General features: G+C 42.2%; 2 protein-coding genes across 2 annotated transcripts; one reads left to right on the forward strand and one right to left on the reverse strand.

Annotated features, from left to right (window-relative positions):
• The first annotated feature begins 905 nt into the window (after positions 1–905).
• Positions 906–10,123, forward strand: LOC102236270 (malate synthase-like). Its single transcript, XM_005808994.2, has 15 exons — positions 906–993; positions 1,683–1,844; positions 1,927–2,145; positions 3,203–3,293; positions 3,415–3,491; positions 3,651–3,761; positions 4,869–4,928; positions 5,559–5,715; positions 5,792–5,990; positions 6,760–6,838; positions 7,895–7,987; positions 8,081–8,153; positions 8,362–8,429; positions 9,083–9,207; positions 9,288–10,123. The coding sequence occupies exons 2-15, from the start codon at positions 1,728–1,730 to the stop codon at positions 9,466–9,468; spliced, it is 1,650 nt and encodes a 549-aa protein (XP_005809051.1). The 5' UTR covers positions 906–993; positions 1,683–1,727; the 3' UTR covers positions 9,469–10,123.
• A 662-nt stretch (positions 10,124–10,785) lies between these two features.
• LOC102235842 (N-alpha-acetyltransferase 15, NatA auxiliary subunit) lies at positions 10,786–24,053 on the reverse strand. The gene is made up of 20 exons (XM_023328760.1): positions 23,865–24,053; positions 23,177–23,261; positions 21,248–21,352; positions 20,981–21,138; positions 20,503–20,637; positions 19,189–19,342; positions 18,970–19,089; positions 17,693–17,788; positions 17,274–17,380; positions 17,072–17,144; positions 16,809–16,978; positions 16,580–16,732; positions 15,170–15,298; positions 14,705–14,918; positions 14,418–14,611; positions 14,213–14,321; positions 12,907–13,005; positions 12,685–12,828; positions 11,478–11,575; positions 10,786–11,398 (listed from the first exon to the last, which is right to left on the reverse strand). The coding sequence occupies exons 1-20, from the start codon at positions 23,916–23,918 to the stop codon at positions 11,189–11,191; spliced, it is 2,607 nt and encodes an 868-aa protein (XP_023184528.1). The 5' UTR covers positions 23,919–24,053; the 3' UTR covers positions 10,786–11,188.
• Between the last annotated feature and the right edge of the window lie 39 nt (positions 24,054–24,092).

The following is a 24,092-nucleotide window of genomic DNA, read 5'->3' on the forward strand; positions in this document are numbered from 1 at the left end:
AGGACTGATCCTACCAAAATTGGCAGTAAGCATCGAAATAAATAAATGGGTTGTAGTAGTAATTTTTACTACTATAACATTTTATCAAATTATTTACTTTTCAAATTTTTGCCATACATTGTATTGTATTTAGTTTTTTATTTGCTTTCTCCTGTTTTCTTCTTTGTCCATTTATTTGAAGATTTCTTTTTTTCTTTGCTTCATGTTCTCTTTTGTTTTCTTTCTGACTCTTTCTCAGAGGAAAATTGTAAAAGGGGTAAGGATGAGGCTAAGGTAGCATCGTGGGAACAGATTCAGAGTCAAGATCCAGTGTGCTGACATTGAGTATGCACTATAGGACACTACATTTGAACTTTTGTAAAATTTATGATGGGTATTTTTGGGGTTGTCTATAATATGCCTCTCTGGGATGCATAAGTGAAGACTCTGTAAGACAGACTTAAATACTGTAGGTAAACATATGTAATTACAGAGTAAGCAGGTTCAAAATGTAGATATTAAGTTAGCCAAAGTTTAGAGATCATCGGATGGGATAAAGCCAATAAAGTCTCCTCCAATTCTAGTGTCTCTCTCCCTTTTATAGGGGAGCAGGGAGCAATCAGAAAGAGTGGAATTGCTTAAAGTACTAGACAGTAGGAATTTGAGTAGAACAGAATAAAGTTATCTGTGCACAGCAATTAAAACTGTTATGTTCACGTGAAAGTTGGGTTTTTATTTGTTAAACTACTACTTAAACTTTAATTAAGCAGTACTGTATAGAAATCATTCTTATCTATGTTTGGCAATTTAGAAGTACATCATGTCACAGATGATCCATTTCTTTCTCTAAAAATAAATGAACAAAATCTCATTTATTTGAAATGCAAAATTCTTCCTGCTAGGACTTTAAACTCCATTTGAAAGGCGACATCTTCCTGTTCAAACAGGGTTCACAGTGAACAAACATTCAAAGTCCAAACCAGTGCAGTCAACAAGCCTGTCTCCACAGCCTTTGTAAGTATGTCTGTAAGTTTTATTAAGAAGCTGAAATCAGATTAAATATAACTGTGTGTTGTGTTTAATTTTCTATTAGAGAATGGTTGAAGTAAAGCGTTTCATCAGAGTGTAAGCTGATGTTTCAGGGCCCAGCAGTGGCTCAGGACAGGAGAACTTTACTGTGGAGATTAAAAAAAAAAACTTGTGAAGTGAGTGGAGTCCAGACTTCCTGCTCATTTCCACGGCTCTGACTCATTGAGTTGTGATACCTGCAACTCACTGGTTAAAGCTCTACTGTTGTTTCTGCTTTGGTTCAGTCCATGTTTACAGCTCATCAAGTTTCATCAGTTCACATGTAGGTTGATTGTTCCTTAATTGTCTCTGCTTTGAGCAGCTGTTGGCTTAACTCCCTCAATGGAACCTCTTTTAGGTTTTACATTAATAATGATCTAGAATCCAATTTCTACATACAACACCACCTTTCATGCAGCAGGGTGGTGTGGAGAATAACTCTGCTCTTATTTTCTCTGCAAGAGAGGGCCTCTTGTTGTCAATGTTCTTATGTTAGTGATGTATTCATTTTATTAAACATTTTGAACATTTACTGATTCTGTATTTTAGAGTAGTTCTGCAAAGTCACAGTGCACCTTTTTGATTCTGGTTATTTCCGTATTAACAAACGTCTCATATTGTTGGGTTTCTAACAGTCCACAGGTTTCCCCTCTGACAGGACCGTAGTAAATCCACACAGCATGGAGCTGTCTCCTCCTCCCACAAGGTTAGAAGCTGAGAGTGCAGCCCTTTTCACCACCGGATCTCTTCACTTCCTGCATGAGCTGATCTCCACGTTTGATGAGGAGGTGGAGAAGGTAAAACAGCCCACAGGCTCTTTATGGGCTCAAGGAACGAGCAGCTTATCTTCTTCTTCTTCCTCTTCTTCTTCTTCTTCAGATCCTCCAGCTGAGAGTGTCCAGAAAGGCTCACCTGGATCTTTCGGGTGAACTCCCAAATTTCCTGGAAAGCACCGCACACATAAGGGCAGACCCAGACTGGAGGGTTCTCCCGGTCCCTCCCAGGCTCCAAAACAGGCATGTGGACATTGGAGACATGGCCCCCTGTGATACCGCACGCTTCATCAGGGCTCTGCAGTCTCCAGCACAGGGCATACAGGTAAAGAACCTTCACCGCTGTGTTTCTAATCCACACAGAGCAGTGAGGATTAGGAAACGTACTGAGGATGGCACTAAGCAAGTGAGGGTTTCTTTGTTATTTCTGATGTCTTGTCCAGTATGGAGTATCCAGTTTTTATTATTATTTCCATAAAAATAATTATGTGGTTTTTTTTTTACATAAAATCATAATGACATCAAGCAGCATCACATCACAAGCAGCACACATGCTCTTCAACTGTATAGTCAGGTTTGTGATTGTAATGTGATGTGAAGAATTTTATGGGTCAGACCAACAGACACAAGTACACACATGTGAAGTGGAAGGAAAAGGATACATGGTTTCATCTTTAAAAAAAAAAAAAAAAAAACTGAAAAGTGTGGTGATTTTTTTTTTGTTCACTTGCCTTTAACTCTGACACCCCTAAATCAAATGTAGTGCAACTGGTTGTTTTCAGAAGTCATTTAAGAGCAAAGTGTCGAAGATGAACAGCAATAGTTTGGGTTATTTAACCTGTAGGAGAAAAATTGAGTCATATTGTCATCATGTCATAAATGTTACATTTCCTGAGAAAAATATTTCATTAGCAAGCTAAATATTTAGTTCCAAAATTAAGTAAATATTTAGCTTGTACCTAAGTATTTATGCTATCTGAATGTTCACATTCTAGTCAAATATTTAGCTCAGAGCAAAGTATTTAGTATGGAGCTAAATAATGCTTTTGAATTGACATTTGGCAATTATTGGTAATTAGTAGTAATAAATTGTGAAAATATGAGTTAAATAAATGTACCCTGTTTTTTAATCCTCTGGCTAAATGACCTGAATAACTTGAATAACTGCTCTGAAACTCATCTCTGTGTAAAATTCACACTACATGTGCTCATCTTATCGTCATGTTTTCTGCACAGATGCACATTGTAGCGATGTCTCAGTTCACTGATGGGTCCTCTAAGTGGGCAGTTTTCATTCATGAGCATTGTCTTAAACTAAAGCTGCCAACATTTCTCTGGTTATAATCTTTAGTTGGATGAAACCTTCTTTTCGCTTTACTCAGGTTGACTTTGATGATGGGAACTGCCCAACGTTCCACAACCAGATCAAAGGGATTCACAACGTCATTCTGGCAGTGAACAGCCGACTCCCTGGTGAGTGTCTGACTTACAGCCATGTTCATTTTGCATCACAGTATTTGTTAGAGTAGAAGACAGAACACTTGCTCTGATGTGTTCTAATGTTTTTTTTTATTATTTGCTTGTGGGAATGCAGGGGCCCCACACATCTCCCGGGCCCCAGTGCTGATGTTGCGTCCCCGGGCCTGGAACATGGTGGAGCACAACATGATGGTAACATGCTACTGCTACGTTTATTCACGCTCCTTAAGGCTACTTTGGATGCATGGGTGTCACTTAAATCACCTAATTGATTGTGTTTGCCATGGAGACGGTAAAGCTGAGGGGTTTGGAAGTTTTCATGTTGATATTTACTGAAACCAAAACCATCAGGTGGAGGGAAAGGAAGCTCCTGGTCCTCTGTTTGACTTTGGCCTGCTCATGTATCACTGTGGAAGGACGCTGCTTGAACACCAGAGTGGACCATTTTTCTACCTGTCAAAGGTAAAGTCAAAGCCACAACCAGCCTTCCTGTGGCTTTTACAAGTCAGTATCTCAAACCATACGCAGCTTCACAGGTAGAAGGAAAAATATTCATCTGCTTCCATCATAAATACGCTGTTATCAGCATATTTCAGGATGTTTTCTCTCTGAAATGACTTATCCAACACAAATGGAGCATTTTTTCACAACTACAGCAGCTGAATGAATCCCACTGGTTTCAAAGGAAAGCTAAGGCATGTCAGAATAAATTCTATGGTGGCCCACAAGGGTCAACAAAGTGTAAAAGGCAAGTTTATAGTAACTCAAGAATGAATTCTGTTGTGACTTTTGCACTTCACCTTTCCATAAAAATCATCTGGAACACTGCAAACACTTTAAAGAGATAATAATAAGTTTATAGTGTGATGGTGGAGATTCATGGCATCTAAAGTGGACATACTTTTTATTTTCATGGAGCAAACAGGTCACTAACAATGAGGCCAACTAATAATGCCCATCAACTTTCTGTGGCTCAATGATAAATTCACATGGAATATATAATTAGAGCCCAACTGAATACTTTAATTATAAATCATTCAAGGTAACTTTGAGTTTTAGATTGATAAATATCAAATAAAGCAGTCACTGATCATGTCCACAGTTATTTAGAGCTCATTTGTACCCAAATGAGCTGAAGTTTATTCAGATTAATTCAGAACTAATATACAAAGTAATCTTAGAGACATTATACTTGCTAAACCTGGAAAACTTTCTCCAGGGATAGTAATCATAGGAGGAACTTTTATTATGGTGGCCACCGTTAGAAAAGTCTCCTCACTCATCCTGCCTAAATGTTTGCAACACAAGAAAAGAAATGAACCAATGGTTCGTAAAGAATTTTAGGACCTCTAAAGAAAATGACTCATGGGAGTTTCACAAAACAGCCTTTTCTAGCTTCCTACAGCAGCTAGCAGCACATGTGGCTTTAATACTGAAGGTATTATAGCAACATGTTTTATCAGTCGTTTTTATTTTGTTGCTTCACTTCACTTTTGCCACATATAATGACATCTTTGTACTGTTCATTGGTGGGATGTTTGCATGTTTCAGTTTTGCCCTAACTTGCAGGTGGAGAGCCTGGTGGAGGCCAGGCTGTGGAACAACATCTTCATCTGGACACAACAGAAGGTCTGACTGCAAAAAATGACTTTTAATAAGTTATTAGGAGAATTGTTCATCTATTTTATATGTTAGGTTAAAGTGTAAAAGTGAATCCATGTTATTTTTAGTAACAGCAAATCTGACATTAGAAAAGGAAATACAGCAGCAGTCAGAGGTCTGGTCTAAATGACAGAACATCAATAGATTCAGTCACACCTGAAATCAACATTTGATGTTAGAATAAACTCAAACATCTGATTGGTTAACCCAAACAGACACTCAGCTCTAGGCCACCTTGGAAATCAAATTCACTAGAACGGGCTTTCTTGAACCGAGATTGATTTGCATTTGTAAGGTGGTGAGATAAAAAAATAATTAATGGTGTCTTTTGAAGAACATCTAACATATTTTACATCAATCAGAGGCAATAATTTTTCAGAAATGAGGAAACTGTTTTCATTCTACCCGGCTGTCTTCTGTGTTGAACTGCAGACGATAGCCGGATTGTTTTAGGATTATTTTACAGAATAAATATAAATGTAAATGACCTCGAGGGAAGTGTTTCTCTTCTGAATTGGTGGTTGTCTGTGTGTGTGTGTGTGTGTGTGTGTGCGTGTGTGTGTGTGTGTGTGTGTGTGTGCGTGTGTGTGTGTGCAGCTGGGTCTTCCACTGGGCTGCATCAAGGCGACGGTGCTGATAGAAAACGTGTTGGCAACATTTGAAATGGAGGAGATTCTCTATGAGCTGCGGGAACACTCAGCAGGGCTCAACTGTGGCATCTGGGATTACTCTGCTTCCTTCGTCAATAAGTTTGGTGAGCCCCATGTGGCGCCCGCTTCTTTAACATAACCAACAGAGCACAAGGGGTCACAAGGGGTCACATCCTTCAGGTCACCGTCAGGACTTCCTGCTGCCAGACCGCAGCAAGTACGTGAACATGGAGAAACGTTTTCTGCGGAGCTACATGGACCTGCTGGTTCAGACGTGTCATAGACGGGGAGCGCTGGCCACAGGAGGCATGGCTGCTCCGCTGCTGCCTCACCGCCAGCACACACACTCCTACAGCACAGTGCTGGCCTCTGTGGAAAGGTACAAACAGCACAACGCCTTACCCCTGGCTCTGTGTGAGGCTGCATCATCAGAGAGTTCCAAACACAGGAGAAAATGCAATACACATACACACACACACACAGATGGAGTGGTTTTAAAGAGGAGGTGTGAGGACAGTTGAGCTCATTTTTATTAAAAAATGAACAAGATAGAAACCCATAAATAAGTAACTGTATGTTGTTATCATTTGTAACACAAAGTTTTACAATTTTTGTTTGAGGGAAAATTATTTTTTCTTGTATGACACAATATTACTTTCTCCTTCAGTGTTTTCCAGTCAGTTTTCTATTAAACTAAAAGTTTTGTATCACACACACCCTGACAGTTGCTAATTTTGGCTTTATTGGATCTCTGTCTGACAGCAGGTGTTTAGCAATGGCCAAAACATACTTTACCACTTCTGGGCTATTTATTTTACAGTATTTATGTAACAGGATTTCAGCATTAATTATGATCTGGTTATGTTAAAATCAGAGCTGATACCCATAAAAAGCATGTTTGGGTGAATACACAGCGGTTCATTTTCTGCTCCATGTTGATACGCACAAGATGCATTTTTGAAACCATGTGATGTCGTGTTTTGTTGGAAGAGCTGGATTTTACCACCTGTTTCTTTTCATGTAATTCCCATAATTTAATGCAATAGTACTTTCTAGAATTTAATACAAATGTAGTTTTTTTTCTTTTTAATGTAACTCCTCTTTCTTTTGGGTAAATATCTTCTGCTCCTCTGTTTTCTGCTCTTCAGGCTGAAGTTATTGGAAATCAAGGCAGGTGTTGATGGCTTCATGGTGTACGACATGAATTTGATTAAATCAATGCAAGAAGTAAGTACCTGATTATACTGCTTTAGTGCTGCATAGGGCAGCTCTCAGTAGTTTTTGTTCTATAAAAATGGACCATGATTTGATTTCAAAACATCATTTCCTGTCTATGTCCCACATATCAAATTCAACTGAAAGACAGAAAATTCATTTAGTTTTCATATCTAAATATATTTAGTATCTAGAAATTATATTGAATCTAATTTTGCCATTTCAAAAAGGGATGTCTGCACAAAAGCCAGAGCAAATCACCCAAAGAGTAGCATCACTTTAACATATTTTTACTCAAGTAAAAGAAGAGAGTTGGAATCTCCCCCCCAAAAATGACTCAAATAAAACTGAAAAAGCATTTGATGAAAAGGCTACTTAAGTACTGATTAACAAATTAGAACGTCTGATTTAATATTTCACAATGATGTTAACAGACAAAAATATTTAATTATTTGTAATTTCAGTTATCTTAAAGACTAAAATAAAGCAAATGACAGAAATAAGATGATTGCAAAACTGAGCAGAAAACTTAGGAAGCTACAGCAGTAAGTGTTACATAAGTGTTCAGTACTGCCAGTGACAACATATGGTGCTTACTGCACCTTCTAGATCTATAGAGTTAGACTGTCTGTTCTTCATTCAGTGTTACTCACGCTGGGTGGAGGATCCAGAAACTTTACTCAAGTAAGAGCAGCAATACTTCATTATAATACTACTGAGGTCCAATGAAAAACTACAGTGTAGTGAACATCAGCAGAATAGAACATTTTGGATTGGCCTGTAGAGTCCAGACCCAAATCTGACAGAACCTCTGTGAGGTCACCTAAAGGGGGGGCTGTGGAGTAGAGGTGACCTCTGCAGGCTACAGTAGGAAAAAAAAAAGTTTTCTTCCAAAACTGCTTTGCACTCTTCCCCCTTTCTAGATGAAATTTGTGCTTCACTTGAATTTTACAGCATGTGTCACAGTAGTGATGAACAAAGTTGGTAATGATTTGTCATGGTTTTTTGGTTGTTACATTGCAGTAAGTTGGCATTTTAACATGAGTGGTGATGTTTCTTTTCCCCCAGCTGTTTGAGCTTCACACTGAGGGAGACAACCAGCTGCACCGGCTGCGGGACGATGTCAGCGTGACTCCTGAGGACCTGCTGTCCATGCCCTCTGTTAGTGGAATCAGCAGTTAGATTGGAGACTGTTTGGAACAAAGTAGCAAGAAGGTTCAACAGAGCATGATTTGTTTTTGTCTTTTTCCTCAGGGAGGAGTCACTCTTTATGGGCTGAAGTATAACATTGCAGTGGGTGTCCTGTTTATTAATGCGTGGCTATCAGGTGAGAGACATACACACTTTGGGCAAAAGTCATGAGATGCTTGCTCTCACTGAGGTGCACCATGTTCTCTGTTGAGTCCTGAACCACCAGAAGCTAAAAATGATGCTAAAAACTTGTTTAACATAGTGAAACAATTTTAGCAACTCTGATGAACTTTTTTATGTTTACTAGCACAGGACTGTAAGAGGACCATAATGCTGTTTTCCAGGTAAAGGCCATTTTTTCTACAGAGGCCAGGTGGAAGACTCAGCCACTGCAGAGATTTCTAGATCCCAGGTAAGTTCCAGAGATGATCCTCTCACGATTCAGTAAATACATCACAGATGGTGTGATATAGAAAATCACAGGTGAACAGAGTTGTCAATGTCAAATTGACATTAAACCACAAAAAAGAGTGGTAGAAAGTTGACATGTCCAACAGAACCTGCTTTCAGCCAAACAGATGATAAACTGAATCAGTCAGACTGCAACATGTTTGTTTCTTTTAGGGATCTGCAAACTCAGGTAGACTAACAGACCACACATCAAAATGAATTTCTACTAACTCCAGTCCTGGTACAGGACATTTACAGGACAGTGACACAGACAACTGAAAAAGATCCACTATATGTCCTAAAGGTCAATCAGGACCTCAGAAGACTTTGGGTAAAGTGGATGAACAGTTCATATTTTATACTTTTTGTTTGTCTGATTTTATGAGGTAGAACTCACCAAAGAAGAACTCTTATAGAGTTCTTAGTTTACAGCCCAACAGTTCTACTTCTGCTACCGAGAAGGTCCTGACTGGCATTAAAATGGACCAAAATAAAAAACAGAACTATGTACTAGTAACAATGGACAAAATGATTCTTGAACACAAACTAAACTGGACCGAGTAGGATGAACTAGTTCTGCAGAACAGTTTTTAACTTAGCAAACGGCTGTGCCAGGTATGGCAGTGGATCCGACACCAGGCTCGGCTGGAGGACGACAGCAGGGTGGTGAGCAGGCAGCTGGTCACTGAACTCACCAAAGAGCTCAGCACTGAACTCAGCCGTCTGTGTCCCTCTGAAAGGTCAGCATGCTGCAGTGAAGGACTTGGGCTTTTCTTCGCCTGAATCGTTCTCATCCTCTAGTGTGTTTTATCTGCTTTAGGACGGAACAGAGGTTACACACGGCAGCAGACATGTTCCTGGAAGTGGTTCTGAAGAGACATTTCCCAGAGTTCATCACTTCTTACCTGAACTTGGACCACACTTTTCTCACCTCCCAGAACCTGAGAGAGGAGGAGAAGGAGGAGGCGGTGGAAATAGGAAGACAGCGAGCCAAACTGTGAGGGGCAGCCAGGAGCAGAGTGATGGAAAACCAACAGACCTAAAAGTCATGCAGCTGATTCTGTGTAACGCAATCCTTCAGAGAAATGTGCCAATAGATTTCCCTTACTAGTCCAGCTCAGGCATTCAAAATTACCAATCAGGAAATGACTCCAAATGTGAGACTCTTCATACAGCAAAACAACATGAAGGGTTAAATTAGCTAAAAGTGATAGGTCTGTATATTAAAATGTACAGTATTTAATCAATGATTCTGAATCAGTCTCAAAACTGTGAATACCAAACTAATATGTGATCGCCTACAAGTTTAACTGTGAGCTAACAGCAGGCTAAATTCTATCAAAACTGAACTTTAGATAATCAATGCATGACACCAGACAGCAGAGGCTTGTGTGTTTTAAACAAGATTAAAACACACAATTATAGGATAATAATAATCATGGCTACCAACATAAAATTAATCCAGAAATAAAAAGTTCTGGTTCTGCTGGAGGTTTCTTCCTGTTAAAGGGGAGTTTCTTTCCTCTCCACTGTCATTATATGCATGTTCAGTATGAGGGATTGCTGTAAAGTCAATGATTTGATGCAATCTGCTGGGTTTTCCTACAGAAAAAAATGTTTATAATTTGAACAATAAACGGAGCTTAATCTGTTTGAGATGGTAGTTGTTGTGAATTGGCGCTAGAGAAATAAACTGATTATATTTTCTTCAGAATATCTACACATTAAGTGTTTACTGAGGATGTTGAGCCAAATGAAGCTGCTGGAGATCAAGATCCTAAAGTTCATACGTGTTCTGATCCATGAAGATGTTTGGACCTCCGGCTCTGCAGCCATGAAGCCTCATTTCAACTCCTCTGGAATTTGGGGTCAGAGGTCAAGTATTATCTCTAACCCTGGGGGATGCAAATCAGCTGCCACCTGTTGTAAAAACCTTGTTGCCATGGTTATGCATTGCAACTGAAAGTTAGAATAAAAAGCAGATATCTTTCCAATTGCACTGCATCCAGAACCAGAGGGAGTAACTGTGCAAACATGAAAAACCTCAACCCAAAAACTAAAGCAAGAGATGCTCTAACATACTCCCACCACTAGTGGTGCTGTTCTATTCAGTTTCAGTGCTCACAAATTCATCACCGCTTTGCTTAGAAATGGCCACAGGCGGCGAGAAGCAGCAGCTGAGGGAACAGGAAGTGAACATTCTGTCCAACAACGTGACTGACCGTTTGGTCTTACTGCTTCCTGTTCCTACAGCAGAGCATGGTCAGCCAGATTACTCCCCCTAACCTCCCATCACACACACACACACACACCTGTCACACAGGTTTTGCAAACAGTTTTATTAATTCCTCTGTCAGTTTGTAATATATAAATTACTTTTAAAAACGTGAGAAGCAGATGCACCTAAAAGAAGGACTTGGCATGAAAACACGGGCCGTTCTAGAAAACCTAGACTGTGTTCACCAGGCCGCTCCGGCCAGCCAATGAAAACACTTCCCACAATCCTTTGCCTCCCAGTGTAAATATATCAGTTCTTTTCTGATGTCATGAACTGGGCAGAGCCTTTTGTGTTGTTTAAAAAAGTCTGATGGTTCTGTTCCCTTTGCCGTCCATCCTGGGGCGCTCAGTCCAGCAGATCAGTGCAATGTGTGGGGGTGGGGGGTGGGGCTGTGGTGGTGAACTAAGTCTCCCCCTCTGATCCCCCCCATTCTTCCCCCCTCCTCACATTTCATGTGCGAGGTCATCCTGCTCTCCTGCCGACAGGTCGCCGTTGGCGCTGATTGTGGTGCTGTTGTCTTGGTAACCGGGGGGCATGAAGGCCAGGGAGTAAGGGTAGATCTTGTTGCAGGTGGCACAGTAAGACTCGGCTGCTTTCTGCTGAGCCTCGCCCAGCTGGCCGCTCCTCAGAGCCTCCAGCACCTCGGAGCAGATCTGGGGACAAACACACACCGCTTCAGTTACCATGGCGCTCACTGTGGCCCCACTCCCTCCCAGTGGTCAAACAACTCACCTGGATGCTTCTTCCAGACAGAGGCTCGGCCAGAGCTGTCGCGATCTCACAGGCCATTTTATCAGAGGACGGCTCCAGGTAGACCATCATCTTAGCAGCTGCAGACACAAGGAGACACGGGCCTGAGCGGTGCTTCTGGTGCAAACGTTGCATAGAACAGAGCCCAGAATGGATTCAGTTAAATCACAGATAAGTGCTTCTTATTTAAATCGGCCAAATCAGGTTTATCTTCCCCAGGGAAGACTGAAGCACAGGAACACATGAACAAAAATAGATGGAAAAAAAAACCAAACTCTCTAATTAAAAAGAATATATAGAGGAGATTTTTACATTCATGTTGACACTGAGGGTGACAGTCTGAATGTAGCTTTCAGTGTTAAACTAATTTGGGTTTACTCAAAGACTTCACAGTCTTACCCACTCTGTCATCATACTTTAGATCTTGGTTTTTTTGCCTCTAAAAAACGACCTGATTGGACGCTGGAAAAGACTATTGTTGTGTTCAGGTTGAGCTAAAAGGAGTTAGCCTGTCAGCGAAGCTATTCAAGCCTAAAATAGCATCTCAATGTTAACCATGTAGCTGCAGCACAGATGCTAACGCTAATGTCAGCTTCTACAGTCACATTTATACAGAAGTTCCATGAATGATCAGGAGTTCCTGAAACTCTGGAAAGATGAATGGATTGAATAACAATCTGTCTATCTACACTGATGGTGGACAAACTGAATAACAGATGAAAAAGTATAAATATCCTTCTTGTAGAGCTCTTATTTGTATTTATTCAATAATTTAACTGGCAAAAAACGGGTTTTGAATTGAAAATGTTGCTTATTTTGTCAATATATGGTTTTATTAAAATGCAATAGTGATTAGTTAATTACAGCCCCTTCAACAAACTTTTAATTGAGTCCCACCACCAGTAAAATATTTTTTACAATATGCAAAGACAGGCTACATACAAGAAAGCAGAAACTGTTGCTTTCTTGTAAAGCTCTTTAGTAAGTCTGTCTACTGTTCTCAGCACCATACAGCTTGGCCTCTGTATTTTCAAGTTAGCCTTTAGCTTCCCAGGTTTTTACTCATTTTAGCAGTTTTGATGTTGTACAGTCCCAATGTTTTCTTGAGCTGCACATGTTTAAATCAGTAACTAGAGCAGAGCCAGGAACACGGTGCAGCCTGTAGCTGCTCCCTCTGAGGAGAACCTACCAGCCAGCCGGTGGGGGATGCAGCTGGAGTGTTGGCTCAGGTAGTTCTTGTTGAAGCTCTGAGGGTTGCTGTCTCCAAACAGCCTGGAGATCTCCTGCTTCAGCACGGTCCTCACCGCCTCGGCCAGGTCTGCACTCTCACTCACTGCAGGCAGCAAACACTCAGCTTTAGTCTCCTCTGGAAGGACCGAGAGCTGAACACGGCCAGCGGTCACTTTCTCACCCTTCTTGAAGAAGCGTACTAAACACTGGTGCAGCCATGGGTTGGAGGGTTCTATGGCCACCGCTCTCTTTATCGACTGCAACATCAGAAGGTACTTCTCTGGGAGGTAAAGAATGGACAGACAAGTTATGGTGGAGGAAAAAGACCTTTGTTTTCTCTACAAAAACAGGCTGGATCAGTTGCTGAGTTTCCATCTAATTATGGTGCTCATTATTTAGACAAACCTTTAACTTCAGTGTGTTTCTATCTACTGGTTTAGAGCAAATCAACCAGGCTATGTCAGATGTTGATGACATGTATGGCTGTAATAAACAGGAAGTTGAGGTTGTAAACTAGAATGGACCTCACATGTCAGAAGAAGTCTTTCCCTCTGAACGGGATAGATTTCACAGAGCCAGCAGTGGATGAGAACATTTGCTACATTGGAACTTATTCTGTAAAAGTGTCTCCATCTACACTTTAGTGCATTAACTCTACTTCAGAAAAGCCAAAAACCTTTTTACATTCATGTGAGCGTAAAAATGTTGCAAAATTGAGAAAGTTATTTGAATTCTGCAGTTTCCATCAACCTTTTCTAGTGCAACACTTTAACATGTGGATAAACCAGGTTACAGATGGAGTGGCAATGCACCGTGAAACCAGCGGGCGATCAGAACCACTCTCTGTTCTCAGACATGTTGGCACAAACTTTCACCATGTGATGTCACCTCTGCTTCCAATACAGCTAATAAACAACTGATCACATGAGAATATATCCTGTAGAACAGTGGTCCCCAACCACCGGGCCACCAATTGGTACCGGGCCGTGCAAGAAATAATGAACTACTTCGGGATCTTTTATTTTGAAAATCCTAAACCGGATTTTACCGGTTACGTCTTGCGCGTCAAAATTGAGCCAACTTGCAGCAGAATGAGTAACAAAACAACATCGGAGTACTGCCCCCCCCAGCAAAATTGCGAAGGGCTGACCGGTCCGCGCGACTAAAAAGGTTGGGGACCGCTGCTATAGAACCTCTGAGAGATTTCCCTAAAGAGAATCTGGAATCAGTTCAAAACTGTATCAGCAGGTCAGATTTTTACAAATCCTGGGGATTGGTCATCTAAGTTACAGTCAGCAGGTATAGGTCAGTAAAGAGTCAGTCTATCTATTATATAGTTATTACAGAACAGACTTAGAAAGGCTTAAAGGCTGAATTAATCACAGCAGTCAGACATATTTAAACAGAAATTTCTGACTGCCAATCTGAAGTTGCCATGAGGCAGCAGATGTGGCTGACCAATCCCATCCTTCCTCTGAGCTGCCAACCTTTCCTGAAGTAGATCTCAAAGGCCAACAGGTGAGTCTCGATCTTGTTGCGCACCAGGTTCTTCAGAGGGATGAGGAACTTGACTGCCTCCTCTAAGGGGTTCTCTGGCTGGGAACACACAATCAGAACAAGTTTTTATTATTTATTTTTAAACTCCAAAAACGTTCCTTCAAGCTGACAGAACACAAGAACCCCTGAACCCACCTTAGCTAACTTATCTGGTATTAGCTCCTCCTTGGGCCCTCCAATTTCCTCATCATCGTCCTCCTTTTTCTTCTTCTGGTTCTTCAGCTGCTTTTCCTTCTCTGCATTCTTCTTCTCCTCCTCTAACTGAGCCTTCTTCTGCGCTCTTCGTTGTTTGTTCCGCAGCTTCTTCAGCTCCTTGTCTGTTAGGTTTTCTGCATGAAAAGAAAAGTTTTATTTGTTCATGTGTTTTTTCCACACCCACTATGTAGCTCTCTACTAAAGCCAGAGGAAACACGGCGTCAGACCTGCGTCCGCCTGTCTCTCTTTGTTGTCATCGGTCAGTGGCTTGTCATGTAGGTCCAGGTAGATCTGGATGGCGGTGCGAGCGGCTTTGTAGTAGAAGGGATGCTGTCGTAGGACGTCCTCCAGCTTCAGCAGGTCCACATAGGAGCGCAGCGTCATCTTCCTCATGCAGTAGGTGTGGAAATCAAACTGGTCGTCTGTGATCTCCACAAAATGCTGAGAGACACAAGGAGAGGACAGATTCAGAGTTCCATGAATCCAGCTGATACGCTGAGAAACCTGAACAATGCAGCAGATTAACACGTTAATAGATGTAGAACAAGTAACTGTTCAATCCGGAAAAAGAAGCGATTCTGACTTCAAGAATAACAGGAACAGCAACCGAGCAAAAATGAAACATGATTGGTGGTTTTAGACTTCTTCACAATAATGGACGCCTGCGATGACAGAGTGAATAACCAACGTACCCTCTCGATCTCATGGCACTTCTTCAGGGCCTCACCAAACTTGTTCATGGCCTTGTAGGCCAAAGCGCATTCTGTCTGGAACCACATGCACTGCATCTCATTCAGGTTCTCCACTGCAGATGTCCCCTCCTGGAGACACAAGAGTCACAAACACAGGAGGTGAATGAAGCCTGTTAGAAGAGCATCAGCCCTGAGGCCAGAATAACACTCTGCACCAGAAACAGCTTACAAGTCAACTTTAAGGCCCTGTGAGTCGATTCAATTCAACTCACAATTACTTTATCCCAGAGAAATATTACATTTTCAAAGAGTCATTTTGGTGGTGCCAGCATGGACAGGAAGATTTCCAGTAGCAGTCTGTCTGCTACAAATCTGAAGAAGCCTCTGACTGAAGTGTGTTGCTATATGACAGTCTCATGACAGACTAACAGCTCAATATGCAGGCAGCAGAAACAACTAAACAGCTCTGCTGATGCACCTCATTTGCTTCTGCTGCTCCTTTTAAAAATCTGTCTGTTTGTGTGGACAGAACAGAGAGACAGACTGCTGAGGAGTTTTGTGCTGCATGTATATTATTAGTAACAATTATGACCTGCAAGTTTGAGGAAAACCAGTGGAAATGTGTGATTGTTCTCATATGCTAATTAGCCATGTGGTATAGAAAAACTTTACATTTATACATTTTAAACCTTTTAGACAATAAAAATACAAAGTGAATGGGAAAAAAAGAGTTCAAACACGTTTTCATTACTCCAGAGCAGGAGAATAAAGACGATAAAACAACAGAAATATGTATTCAAATTAATTCATCACAGTGGTGTTACTACTGTATTTTAAAGAGTGAATTTTGCTTGATATGTCCACTTTAACATTCACACCCTCTTGGTTTGTGTCTCACACTGCATGTGGCTCTCTGAACCTTCAACCCCCACAGTGCAAAGCCTAAAAGTTGTTTTTTTTGCACAGAAAGCTCTTAGCATCATATGAGTTTGAAACAGAAGTGAGCCAGTGGCAAAAACCAAAGTCATACATCCAACTGGAGATACATTTGCATGATGAATGGAACAAAGCTAGCTAGCCAGCCAGGAGGGTATATTAAGGGAACCGCCTAACAATCATGTTTATGATGACTTAAACTTTTGCCTGAAAGAAAACAAAACCCCCATACACTATATGAGATTAAATAGATCTGGAATGACAACATTTAAAATTAATGTATTTAAGGCCAACCTACATCTTTTTCATGGATTCAAGACATTTTAAGGCCTTAATTTTAGATACATGAACCTAAAGCTTTTTAGGATGCGTGGACACTCTGCAGTCAGGATGTTTTGGTCCCTAAATCCTTTGAGACAGGCTATTCTTCCAGCCTAACCACCTTTAGGAAAACAGTGACCAGTGTAAGTGTACCCTTGTAAACTTGGAGCACATCTCCTCTGCCTCCTTTATGAGGCCGGCCTTCAGCATGTACTTGGCACACTTGGAGTTGATGAATCGGTCGGCAGTGTCCAGCGCCTGGGCCTCGTCCATCCATCGAGCCGCCTCCTTGATGTTGCCTGCATGCTGCAGATCAGGCCGGACAGTTAGAGGAAGTTGTGTCGTCTCGGTGCCGCGTGTCACTCTGAGTGCACCGTCATACCTTGTAGATCTTGGCCTTGACCAGGAAGAGCTCGATCAGTGTGGGTGTGCTGTCGATGGCAGCGTTGATGTACTCCAGTGCCTGGCTGGCCTTGTCGATGAAGCCAAAGTGCTGGGCCAGGAAGTACTGCACCCAGAGGAGGGTGGTCGGAGGCTCCTCCTTCCCATCATCTGCACACACCCGTAACACACACAACTCCTGCATTTAGAGACAGCTAGAATGAAACCAATCAGAGTGATGCATTAGGACATCTAAACACTTACCATCTTCACTAAACATTCGACTGCTTTTTAAACAGCTTTCATAGCCAAGTACTAATTCTTCTATTATCGTAACCTGCATGCCCCAAAAACATAAAAAAAAAAAACACAATAAGTTAGCTCTACCTAAAATGGAAAAATGAACAAAATACGTTAATACATTCATACTCAGCCAGAAACTTTCCAGCAGAACAGTTCTGCTAACCTTTTCTCTGTCTGTGTACAAGGATTTGAGTGTGGTGAAGACAGGAGGGCAGCCTTTAGTGAAGTTCATCCTCAGGTAGATGTCCAGACATTCCCGGAACTTCTCCCCTGACCGGCACAACAAACAGGAAGGAGACAGGAATGTGATGCTGGAATGGCAATATAGAGTTATCAGCCCAGAATATTACACCCTGTCTGATTCCCAGAGGAGAGGATGACACTGAACATGGAGCCAGGATGTTTGGTTCAACTTAACCACCTGATCCGTCTCCTGCTGTACCCCACCTGAGAACTACTAATGTAATGCTAATGTTGATGTTGCCAACAGGGGGAGCTGCTGCAGCCATGCTGATATCAGTACGACCCAAAGGCTGGGCTAAGAGTGCTAATGGATCTAGCAGCAGGCTGCCCTGCGTTTACCTGTGAGGAAGTTAAGAGGCAGCCTTCGAGGAACCAGACCCCTGGGAAACTTCGTCCAGGACTCCTCATAGATCTTCTGGTGCTCTTCTACACTGCCTGAAGACACACACACAGACACTTAATGCTAACATGTTAACGCCGTTTGATCTTTAGAGTTGTTTTTGTTAGTGCTTCTAACACTGCACAGAACGTAGTTTTCATGCGAGAAACACACTAAGAGGATTTATCCTGAATCTATCCTGAATTGTGAGGAAACACCAGACTGTAATATATGGAATACAATACATTGGAATACAATACGGTTTCTATGGTTAGCTTGAGAAAACCTACTAAAGGCCTGTAGTTTTTTTTCACTTCACTTAAATCCTAACTTAGTTATCTGCCAGTGGGTAAGCTATGAAATACTAGTCACATTTAAAAGTAAAATCAATGAAAAGAGATATTATCTAAAATGGACAATGAGTAAGTTTGTCTGCTTAAGTAAATATTCCGATGGTACAACATTAAACCATTTACAGTAGTTACCATTCTTGTTTTCCTAAATCCTGCTGTTTGTTTGTTATGTGATGCAGTGTTTTGATTTATTGGTTGTGATTGAAAAGTCACAACCAGAATTCAGATGATAATGATGATTGGCTGGTGATGACACCAAGCTAAACGTGTGTGAATTGTAAACGCATAACACACACATTAATGTTTGTTCACAAAGTTATATCCGCTCACATCAGTCTCAGGTAGGTGGCACAAACAGAATGTCATACGCAGAAGGTTGCTTTTATGACATGCTAACATCCAGGCTAACTAGTTCTCTGCCTCTGCTAGCCAGCAGCGGCTTTGGTAACGTAAACAATGTTGGCATGGTGATGCCGACTGACCCAGTGGAAATATGGGTGTTAGAGCAGCTAGAGGGATGTGAGATATGATGTGAACAGAATCCCAAGACAGAGATTTAGGATTCAAAATAAAAGATCTGTAAAGAGTAGAGAAGTCTGAAGTAATTGGCTCATGATTGGACTAGGACCATTTTCAGCTTGATTGCAGACATGACCTGGTGGGCCTGTATGTGATCCTCTCTAACTGCAGAGCAAAAGAGGACAGTGGCTGACTTTCAGACCTTGGTGGAGGAAGATAAGATCAGTTTTACATGCAAGTATCGGCCAATCACCAGAATGAAGGAAATCACAGCCGATTCATTGGTGCCCCTCAGTATACAATTATCCATGCAGAGAGACTTTTCATTCTAATGGGAATGAATTCTTGCTATATGCTGTGTGCACCTGGTTTTAAGGCGTTCTCCAGGCCCTTGTAGTAGGCCCAGTTCTCTGGGTTCCTCTCCAGAAGTCTTGTGTAGATCTCTGAAGCTTCCTCTGGCCTCTCCAGCTTCAACAGTAGCTCTCCTACAAACACACACATGTTCACGCTGCACAGCTGTGCATTAAGAGCCTCAGCAGCCTTCAGATGGGCTCCACTGCAGCCTGCAGAGGCAGCGTGCTCACCTCTGGTCTCCTCCACAGCCAGCTTGTCACACATCTGCTTCTCATAGCTGTTCAGGTGCTCCAGTGCCTCTTTGTGCAGGCCAGCCTCCCTCAGGATCTGGTTCTGATACAGCAGCAGCTCACTGTACTCATAGTCCACCTTGTCTGGAGACGTCTGGACACCAAAACACACACACGCCCACACACACAGGGGAACCATTTCAGCCTGTATTGAACCTCCTGATCGCTGGTTATGATAGTGATAACACTGACTGGGATCATTGCCACAGCAGCTTTCTGACAACATGTCTGCCTGGTAACTGCAGCCGCACAACAAATGTGGTTCCAGCCACCAAACTGAAGCAGCAGGTAAAGATACAGGACAGCTTTGAGCAGCAATGATTCAACCTGCCAATCCATCAGAACACCCCAGAGACGATTTGGAGTTGAGCCTGATGCTTCTCGCCCCACATCAGTGTCTGACCTTACAAATAGGGTTCCAGATGAACTAGACCCAGAAACACTGGTAAACCACGTGGAAATATATAAGTCCAAGTAAAGTGACTGTTCAGTCAACCTTTCAGAACTAAACTTTAGGGATGAAACAATTATTGAAATAATAGTAAACTAATTTAGTAATCAAATAATCGTTAACTGGAGCACACAGACTAAAGAAAGACTGTTTGCAGAAAGAACAATATGTGAATCCAAAATCTACGACAAATATATATGTTTCATTTGATAAAACATTCTTTGTCTGTAAATATGTTTTACTCAGAACTCCCCAAGTCGCAGTTTTAACTTCACCTGTTTCAGATTTTGGAGAAAAATCTTCAATTAATCACCTTATGTTATCCAATTATTAATCAATGAATGGATAATCAACAGATCAGCTGTTGTATTGATGTTCAGTCCAGTGGAACATCTAACCCTAACATCAATACAGTCCTTTCTGCTGCATATAATCCAGTGTTCATTAAAGGAATCATGTTATTAACTTTTGGGCAATAAAATGTTTGTTTTCTTAAATTAAAAACAGGAATTATATATTTGATGTTGTACAAAATAGGTATAAGTGGTTTAATAAAAAGAACTGCACAATGTGACAATATTTTAAATCGGATTAATCATCAGAACAATGGACAGAATACTCAATGAGTAAAATAATACTAAACTTGGCCCAGTAACGTAACCAGTCTTCTCCTCCATAACACAAGTATGGAGGAAAGGAGTCATCTCTCCTCCATACAGGAGCTAACAGCAGCTCAAAGTAAATCCTCCATCTGCTCTGCAGTCATCATGATTTTTACTTCAGCTCATTCAGCCCTAGCGTACCTGCTGGGTTTTCCGGAACTCCTCCACGATCTTAGCCGCCATCTCAAAGTCTTCCAAGAGGTGATAAGCGACAGCATAGCCAATCCATGAGGCCCGCTGGCCAGGACGCAGCTGCAACAGCTGGTAGCGGGTCTCCTACAGACAGACGCAGGGGGTCACCACATCATGCTCCTGCTGGGCTGACCAACCAGGCCACCCTCACTGCTGGGTCCTGGATTTCTGTTTGTAGTCTCTCCATACTACCATCCTGCAGCTGATTGTTTGACCTGAACTGTCTGACTGGAGAGCTCTGTCATTGGCTGACTTTAAATATTTAACAATCAGTTTGAAGTAGATTAGACACTGTCCACCGCTGAGCTTCTCTAATGAACCCATCAGCTCCTTGTACCTGCAGGTATGAGACTCTGAGCAGTGTGTGTGTGTGTGTGTGTGTGTGGGTGTGTGTGTGTGTGTGTGTGTGTGTGCGCGTGTCTCTCACCCTGTAGCCCTCCAGGTCCCTCATCTGGATCTGCAGCAGGGACAGGTCTCTGAGGATCTGCAGGTTGTCCTTGTCCCACTTCAGAGCGTTGCGGTAACACTTGATGGCCTCGTCATATTTCTTATCAGAGCGCTGCAGCAGGCCGTAGACATGCCAGCCTGGAAGGAGTCTGAGTTCAGGAACAGCACCGATCAGAACTGAGCCCTGGTGAGGGTTAGTCAGTCAGAGGAGAGCAGGCGCCCTGGGGGGCAGCAGGGTGAAGGATACAGACATGGCTCTTCAGGTCGTTGCGTAGGCCTCGTCTCACCAGCTCGTAGGCGTCCTCCTTCTTGCCCAGGCAGTTGAGGGTTAACCCCTTCATGGCCAGCGTCTCTGCAGCCCAGAGTCAACCAGGGCAGCGTTCATATCACAGGGTTAGAGAGAAACGGCCCAAACATTCTTATTGAAGCACGATTCAATCTGTTAATTCCAGTTTAATTAACAAGCAGACTACATCTGATATTACCATGACAACAGCTAGATGAATTGGTCCATAGGCCCTCAGTAACACTACACATGGTGAAGTAAGATTTGATTTGGTGGAGTCCAGCCATGCTTTCATAGCTAAGTACTAATTCACGTATTCATGTGTTTGTGGTATGCCCGTAAAACGACATCATGAAGCAACAGCGACAGAAGACACAGCTGAACTTTAAACTGAACTCTGAATATCTGAACAGACTCAAATGAACTGACTGCTCTGGTGGTCTGTTACCATGACGGCAGCAGTTCACAGGTCTGCTGCAGTCAGTGGTCCAAACATCCATTAGCCTCTATGTAAATAAAAAGAAGGGAAGTCATGAAATAAGCCAGTCTGCATAATAAGCTTCTTGCCCAATTCCGTTAGCTTCTCATCTCCCTTCAGTAATCTGTCTGGGATTTCTTCCATTTACTTATATTCCTACGGTAGAGTTCTTACGGGCCAATCAATGAACAGAAGGAGAAGTGAGCGATGTTGTTGATTTTCTGGCAGCAGAGGAAGTGAAGGAAGCCGTTCAGTCCATGTTGGTCAAGCGTCCAAATATCAGATTAACGTTAAGAGCTGACAAGTTCAGATCAACTCTTCTCTCTTCAGTGAAGAATGGTTGTTTACAACACGGGGAATTTCCAGTAAGCTTCAGAGTGTCAAACTGGCACATTACATACGTCACGGCCAAATGTTAGCAACTGGGAAAAATTTAAATCTTCAACACAGTTCACATCTCCAAGAAGCAAACCCTGCACAACAGTCAAGGGCCCCGACCCTCTAAACGAAGCAAAGTGTAGAACAAGGTTTTAACCAGGCTAGAAATAAGCTGATTTTACCTTATTTAAGTTTAATATTTATCTTAGTAGGGGTGCACTGATTGCAGTTTTCTAGCTGATTTTGTTTTTTTATAACCAACACTGTCAGGTGTTAAGAGATCACAACACACTTTCAATGTGTATAGTGACAAAGGTGCTAAGTTAACAGTGGGTGATTATTGTTAGCATGACCTGATGGGCAGGTCTGTGTCAGCCTCTAACAGCAGAGCTGCTGATTTTCAGACCTTTGGAGGCAGATGAGATCGGCCATCAACCTTATCCTACTACTGTAGCTGTAATGTCAGGCATGAACACACAGCAGGTTACCTTCTGGAGAGACGCTGTATGTGTGGATAACACCCTGACTTCAAGCTATTCCACACATTATTTTAGCTTTCTGTTCCCTTAACGTGTCCCTCATTCTGTAGCTGGATGTGATCAGAGTAGGAAGTGTTTTACACTGATAGCAAATCACAGCAAGAACATCTGTCCCTTCAGCCTGGGTCGTTCAGAAAGAAGACTCAGGCTGGATCTTCTTTCTGAAAGACAACATTTCTATCAACAGTGCCACTGTACAACCGAGTCTCATAGTTATTAAAAAACCACAGACAGACAGACAGACAGACACAAAGGCGTAAACTATCAAAGGCTTTTAAAAAGAAGCTGGATTCTCCAGGATCCGTCTGTGGTTTATTTTGGCTGCCGGAGAGAAAGAAACTTTCAGTAGATAACAGGAAGGCTGACGGAAGAACAACAAAGTTTGTTTTGTCTTTTAGTGTGCGACACCTGTCATGGAACATGACTTTGCAACTGTTAAAAACTTCTAGACAATCTCTGAGTTAAAGGGAAAAGAAAGAAGAGGGTGTCTCTTACCTCCATGCTCTGCAAATTTGGGGTTGCTCAGGATCTGTTTGCAGAACTTCAGCCCGTTTCTGTACTGTTTGTGTTCGTAACACCTCTGGAAGGAGAGAGAGAGAGAGAAAAGAATCGCACCATGCCGCCATGAGCTAAACCGTTCCAGGAGTTTTCCTCCAGCTGTTGCTGACAGGGGAACAGTCCTCATCCTGATGGGACAGAGATGTCAGCACATCTGGAGCAACGGTCTAGCTCTGCTGTCGAGTTTTAATTAAACTCTAAACTGTTTCTTACTATTGGTTAGGGGAAGTGTATCAAGTTGGAGTTTAACTTAACTGACTTCACTTCTCTGTGACAACAGTGCTAAACAGAACCACAACACCCCGCTGCTCTTCAGCGTCACTCACGAGTCAACAAGCCAACTTTAGGCGGACAAACTGCCGCAGCTTTCCTCTTCAACTTGGGCATGGCTGTCATGTGTCAACTATTCATTGATACACTTCGGCTCTATTGACAGGTCAAAAGACATCTGCAGCATCCCACAATAACCATCCAGCGGTGCTGTTTCTCTGCTGCTCTATCACAGCTGATAGTTAACAACACAGACTTCATAATTGCTGGGCTCCTGATGAGTTAGCAACCTGCTTTATATGTGCTACAACGGGCCACTGCTTAGCACTGCAATAAGCTAACGCCAAGTGCTTACCAAAATCCTTTTGAAGAGAGCATTCTCCTTCTGCGGCAGAGTCACTGAGGGCATGGCGGTGGTTTCCTACTCCACTGTTGGTTTGCACATGAACGAAACGCCTTTAGAAACAGAGATATTGGACTTTATCTGGACCTTCAGGCTCCTCTTTCTCACGTGTTTAAACCGAGGCCCCCCTTCCGAGCAAAATGGCCGCTACACTTCTCCTCCGGGTCATGTTGAATTCCT

This window comes from Xiphophorus maculatus, chromosome 23, assembly GCF_002775205.1.
Source record: "Xiphophorus maculatus strain JP 163 A chromosome 23, X_maculatus-5.0-male, whole genome shotgun sequence".
NCBI lineage: Eukaryota > Metazoa > Chordata > Actinopteri > Cyprinodontiformes > Poeciliidae > Xiphophorus > Xiphophorus maculatus.

What these genes read in the sequence shown, in the direction of transcription:
- LOC102235842 (XM_023328760.1), bottom strand. Translation starts at nt 23,918, where the DNA reads ATGCCCTCAGTGACTCTGCCGCAGAAGGAGAATGCTCTCTTCAAAAGG. An exon ending in TACCAGATAAGTTAGCTAAG is followed by an intron (nt 14,322 to 14,417) that starts GTGGGTTCAGGG and finishes GTGTGTTCCCAG; the next exon opens with CCAGAGAACCCCTTAGAGGA. An exon ending in CATCCCCCACCGGCTGGCTG is followed by an intron (nt 11,576 to 12,684) that starts GTAGGTTCTCCT and finishes TTGTGTCTGCAG; the next exon opens with CTGCTAAGATGATGGTCTAC.
- LOC102236270 (XM_005808994.2), top strand. Translation starts at nt 1,728, where the DNA reads ATGGAGCTGTCTCCTCCTCCCACAAGGTTAGAAGCTGAGAGTGCAGCC. An exon ending in CTCCAGCACAGGGCATACAG is followed by an intron (nt 2,146 to 3,202) that starts GTAAAGAACCTT and finishes CGCTTTACTCAG; the next exon opens with GTTGACTTTGATGATGGGAA. An exon ending in TCATCTGGACACAACAGAAG is followed by an intron (nt 4,929 to 5,558) that starts GTCTGACTGCAA and finishes GTGTGTGTGCAG; the next exon opens with CTGGGTCTTCCACTGGGCTG.